Source organism: Apus apus, chromosome 5 (genome assembly GCF_020740795.1).
Source record: "Apus apus isolate bApuApu2 chromosome 5, bApuApu2.pri.cur, whole genome shotgun sequence".
Classification (NCBI taxonomy): Eukaryota; Metazoa; Chordata; class Aves; order Apodiformes; family Apodidae; genus Apus; species Apus apus.
This window is the reverse complement of record NC_067286.1, coordinates 37534479-37540478: the sequence shown is the minus strand read 5'-3', so window position 1 is coordinate 37540478 and position 6000 is coordinate 37534479. Positions and strand designations below refer to the sequence as shown.

The following is a 6000-nucleotide window of genomic DNA, read 5'->3' as shown; positions in this document are numbered from 1 at the left end:
CAGTGACATGACCACGTTAAGGAGCAGAATGTATTTGAATGTTGCTGAAAATTACTTAGATTTCTACATGGAGTAGTGTCATTAAACCATTTCCAAACGAAACAGGTGGGACAAATCTACTGAGTCCCTGCAAGAAAATGATTAATGTTTTCACTGATCTCTGAAGTTACAGAGAAATCATTGCCACTGTGATAGATTTTTTTTTTTTTTTTTTTTTTTCTGGGACACTGACCAAGCTTGGCTTTCTATGAGCCAGTGCCACCTAGCAAAGAGTAAGAACTAATGAATCATCCAACCAAAGAGAGTGAGGAAGGCCCTTCACTGACTGTCAGTAAACAAGGGACAGGAGGTTGTTTTGGCCCAACACTTTTTATTTCATATCTGAAGAACTCAGTTGTGGTAATTTTGAAGTTGGCTCATACAAACCTACCTGTAAACTTTTTTACTCTTGGGATTGCTTCAGTCAGCACACTGGACTAACCACTAAGCAATTCCATTTTGGACTTTGTAATTTAAGTGAAAAGATAAATGGTGCACTTTTTTCAGCTCTAGTCATGGGGCTTTGTATGCACAGCAGTGTTGGCCTGTAACTGTGAATGACAGCAGTGTTCCTGAAACTATACATAAGCACTTGAAAATGCTGTGTATGATTTTCAGTCAGCTCTGTGATGTAGCACAGCTAATACTGCATTTAAAATGTAATAATGTGAAACTGATCCTCACCAAAAATACAGCAGGTTTTAAGGTTTATTTCCGAAATGTTGATATACATGGGATTAATTACAGATTTTTTTATAGTTACCATATTAATGAAATGGGTTAAAGTTTTAATACAATGATAAAATTATATATATGAAGATATTTGAGTGCTGTAACAATTCTTTGTTGTCACGTTGCCATCCAGGTAAAGGTGTTTCAGTCTTATTTCTGGCCGAGTTGGGACAACTAACACAAAGAGAGAGAAAACCATTATATTGCTAATCTTATTCACTCAGTGAAACTAATATTCAGTTCATACAACAAGTATTTCTGTCCTATAAGCTTTGTTTGCTTCTTACAAGCAAAAATGTGCTGGTAATAGAGTATTTAATGCATACCCTCACAGGAGAGGATTTGAGCATCACATCTTAAGATGTGAATAAATTTTAATCAAGTCATCAGCAGAGATAGGCTCACTGAAGAGTTGTGAGCTGCTAAGTGTGGTTTGTCTCCTTCAAGTGCAACAAGAATACATTTAGTTCTTTAAAATGTCAATGCTGAATAACAATTTTTTCTCATCTTAGTAGAAAGACCATAGCTGGTGTCAGCTCCTGAAGGGCTATTTATATGCTGACCACTGTGGATAATTATTATTTTGCATCTGTACTGGAGGAAGGCAGAGAGAGTAATGGCAATGTAACATTTTTAACATCATTAAAATACTGATTTTATTAAAAGTAGGGACAACCTCAAGCTCCCAGTAGGCTGATATTTATAAATAGCAAAATTTAAGACAAAGGTTTCAGGATCATAGTTGAATAGCAGTTTCTACCTCATAAAAGTCACTAGAAGAGCCTCGAAAGACATGCTATTGGTGGAAATTTTCTCGTTAGGATTTATATTAAGACAATTATTACAAACTTGTTCACCTGCACTTCCCATGAACTCACATTGACAATACAGGCCTTCAAAAGTGAATTAAAAATAATTACTCCAAACACCCAATTCAATAAAGACATAACAGTAACTTGTCTTAATCTTTCAATATGTATATATTTTTTAAACCCATAGAGAGATTTAAAGGTAAATAAGTCAAAACACAATTACAGCAGTGATAAATGTTATCAAAGGTACCTGTTTTATAAACTGTGTGGCGTTAAAAAGTTCACTGCAGCCATAGAGGACATGTTTGCCTTGTTTACCCTAAAAAAGAAAAGACAGGAAAAAAATCAAGTCTTTAACAGAGTAGCGGAAGTGGCTTAAACCGTGTATTAAAAAAAAAAAAGAGAAAAATCTTGATGCTTAAGTACTACACTTTTGGCTGCGAAAAGAACAGTTGTTACAACAGAGAAAAAAATCTGTAATTAAGGGGAAAATGAGAGACCAGAGGCAGAAAGAGAGTGGGAAAAAAAGGTGCATTTTACACATTTAAACTCCCTAGAATGCTAAGTTCTGTGAATGGTTTGGGGCAGGTAAGGACCTTATTTGAGCAAACCCTATTCCTAAAATAACTGGGCACTGCTCTAAGCATAGTAACATATTTACTGTTTCTGTTATGTTAGAGCCTGAAAACTTATGTTTGTACTTTACTTCCATATAACGATGATGTTAAAACTAGCAATTTTTTGTAAAAGGATTCTGAAACAAAACACTATGTTGATTTCAGTTGTATGCATAAAAAACTTAGTTCATGGTGAATTGTTTAATAGTAGATGCTTGATGGTACAAAGGCTGCTCAAGTGTTATGTTAGCATTTTGGAAGTGAAAATTAGTTTATTTCCAGTGTTTGGCTCATAATCTCCAAGGCTCCTCGAAGTTTAAGCTTGAGAAATCTTGGATCTTCTCACATTAGTTAGGTAAAACTTCCTTATTAAAGAGCAAAATAGGAACATAAGCCTTGACAGAATTATTTAATTTCACATATATTACCAATTGTGCTATTTAAGCAGAAAGTAACAAGCAGATTCTACCAGTCCTGACCTGTCAGTTGCACACTAATTGAGGAAATTATAATCCTGGGTCAAGTCTGCATCTTAATCAATTTTGAGTGGTTTGCAGCAAAAACTATTTTCATCACTGAGCAGAATCATAGACTTGCTCCTTCCCATGTTTCAGGATAGTTTTCTAAATCTTGATACCCAAACCAGTCTTTTATCTCAGCTGGTATTTTGACACCTTCCACTTGCAGTAGTATGACTGAATTTGTTTCTGTCTAGTACCAACAAAAAATCTTAAATGATAAGAAATAAGTGAAATGGGATTGCTGTCTTTCAGGCAGCTCTAAAACACATTCATGTACACTCCCAGCCTGTCATTCATATTCTCCTAAAAGTAGAATTTTAAATAAAAGCACAAACATTTTACAAGTTAATTACTTAGTTGATTCAGACAGAGAGATGTATCTCCAGATAATTACTGAAGCCAAACAGAACCTGCTTAACACCTACAAAAAATAATAATCAAACTCAGTAATCTTCGATGTCCCCTGCTTTTAAGGACTGAAAATCTATGCTGGATTTTTTTTTTTTTTGGTGGTAAATGATAACATCTAGCACAGGTAGACTGGAACAGATTATCAAGCAGTATCCTTCTAACCATCCAAAAAAAGGAAACGAAAGGACATGCTAAATTCTTTTGTACAAAGCAGTACACTAGTCTCCTCTTAGAGGCTTCCCTATGGCTTGCAATTTTGATGACACATTTTCAGCATATTAAACTGAACTTGGCCAATATATGTATTTTAAGGCACAATCTGTTTTATTGCCATTATAAATATTTGTTTTTTGACGATGTGAGATAGTCCATTCCAGCAAAGAACTGCAAATAATTGAATTTGAGGGTTCCACTTAGTTCTCCTACAAAAAACCCCAGAATAGCAAAGTGGAATGAACACCACTTCCTGTTTTAGAAAGCTTTAAAATACTTTCTCTGTGCTTTCAGAGGCAAACCGGCAAAACAGATAGGGCTTAGAAAAATAACAGTGAATAAAATCTTTGTGGAATCTTCTTGGAAGAACAGAGCTGTTGATTTTTCTCTTTTTTATTCTGGAGGAAGACTGATTGAATATTAGAATAATTAATAAGCTACTTCTGTTGAAACAACAAATGCTGGAAGTGCACCATACAGAAAAGCACATTTTTCTGGATAAGCCTGTAAGAGTCACCTGGGAGAGGTACAAGACTTCAGGGACTGGGAGGTGGAATTAAGGCTTTAATTAACCTTTCTTATTCTTTCAAGAGCGAATGGCTAAGTGGGATAAAGGTGAGGGAGTCTTCTGCCTTGGGAGGTCATCTCCCACCGGCCAAGCACACAGTCTGACTGGAGAAACATACATACAGCATCCTTCAGCTGTGACAAATGATGATGAAGAAACCTTTGACCACGGATTCGAGAAGAAGAGAAACCGTGTCCAACTTCTGACTCTCTGTAAGACCTAACATTACTATTCCTGTAGTTTTGAGTTCCTTCTGTCCTCTCCATCTGCTTACTAAATGACCTCCTGCTTGCCCTCTTATTCCTCAGAAGTTTCAGCTTCCTGCCACTCTGTATGAAGTGCTGTTTAACCTGTCATCATACAAGTGCTCTGTACATACACATAACATACATGCAACACAGCAAACCTCAGCTCTGTCAGTATACAGCTACATACCAGAGAAGTATTTTAGCCTCTAGGGGATAAATAATTCTATTTTAGAAGGAAGTAACAAACACACATCATAAATACATGTTGCTGGGAATCTTTTGAAGTGATGTGACACCTGAAGTGGATTTGGGTAAACTAAGGACCAAGCCGAAAGTTAGACAACGCACTCTGCTACAGGCAGATGCCCCACTGAATGCTGTAAATCAAGACTAGCAATAAGTGCTAAGCTGAGCCTAAATAATTTACTTAACTTACATTTCTCTTCCCCTCCTTTCTCCTATCCAGACCAGCTCTGTTCCAAAATGGCTGCTAGAGGGGGAAAACAACCCAGCACGTGTGTTCTGACTTTAAGTTCTTCAAGATTTACCTGGGCATAAAACTCGCGTGTGCTTGTCTTATGGAAGAAGTGTTTCTTCAGTGACTAATGCTCCATGTTTATTCTCCTGTGAGAAAAGCCGCAATCCAGTCCACTGCAGGACAGGACGATCATACCACAAACAAGGTTAAGATGAGGAAGGAAGGCTGGTATGCTGCTGCTCTTCAATAATTTCTTACCTACTTCAAAACTTTATTAAGGTTCCTTTTGTATTTTTATTTTTTATTCCTGGAAAGCGCTTGAATCCCACCCATGTGCCCCAAGAACTGTAATGATGTAGTTACTTTTCTCCATCTCTGATTTTTGGTAGGGGTGTGTTCTGCCAGCTGGAATCAGAGAAATTAAATCTGTTGCACCAGCAGTACACAGTTGGTTACATATTATCATCTTTGTGCACATGGCACCTCTTGTGAATTCTATGCAGAATCGAATAATGTGGCACATCAAGACTGAGCTCCAGTAACTCATTAGCAAAAATCTCTAAATATGGGTAATTAATAAATGCTCAAATATTGATTCCAATCTAATGTTTCCTTTGACAGATAGCACAGTATTTGCATTATGCTGGCTTCAGAAACTGCAGATATTACGCTAGGTAAGACAGCTGTAAAATAAGATACTGTTATCTGTAGGTCCTGAACTGACTTCATACTGCTAAGTTGCATGCAAAAAAAGCACTGTAGTACCTCTCTTGTGAGATTTGTGAAAACTAGAGAATTCTGAGCAGTTCCTTCCTTTTAAGGCTATGATACACTACAGCTGCTTTATTTAACATCAGCAAATTACAACTAGTAACAGGATTATAAAACGGTGTAAGTGGCCACATTGACAGCATTTGATGTATCAGAAGAGAGACTAATGCAGTTAGCTATGCTGGCTGACAGTTTTCAGCTGTGTCAGAGTATATTAAGATAAAGTAAAGTAGAATGCAGTTTATTTACTCAATTCAAAAGTGCAGCATGAGCAAAAATACCAGAAACAGTAACTCTTCGTTGGTCTGAATTAATAATCCAAATTTTCTACTGATTTCTTCCATAATTTTTCCCCAGACTCTGTATATAATCAGGATGTTAAAGCTCATTTCATAGACTTAATCTTCTAAATACTAAGTGTTGTGGAAAACCTGCTAAAATTGGTTTATAACTGACAGAAGTGCACGTACCTTTATGTAGTCAATAAGATTTTGATATTCAATGTAGTTGCCTCCTCCAACGACGAACACAATTGCCTTAAAAGCAACACACACAATCAGAGTATGCATTCAAATTTTTAATGTTTCAGT

The 6000-nt window shown here is 36.4% G+C and overlaps 1 protein-coding gene across 1 annotated transcript in view; it reads right to left on the bottom strand.

Annotated features, from left to right (window-relative positions):
- Nucleotides 1-727: 727 nt before the first annotated feature.
- Nucleotides 728-6000, bottom strand: part of SCFD1 (sec1 family domain containing 1) — a 50189-nt gene continuing 44916 nt past the window's right edge. The window contains exons 23-25 of the mRNA XM_051620434.1: nt 5881-5946; nt 1834-1902; nt 728-945 (exon numbers count right to left, since the gene is read on the bottom strand). Of these exons, the coding sequence (XP_051476394.1) occupies nt 922-945; nt 1834-1902; nt 5881-5946 (159 nt within the window). The 3' untranslated portion in view covers nt 728-921. The remainder of the gene's footprint in view (nt 946-1833; nt 1903-5880; nt 5947-6000) is intronic.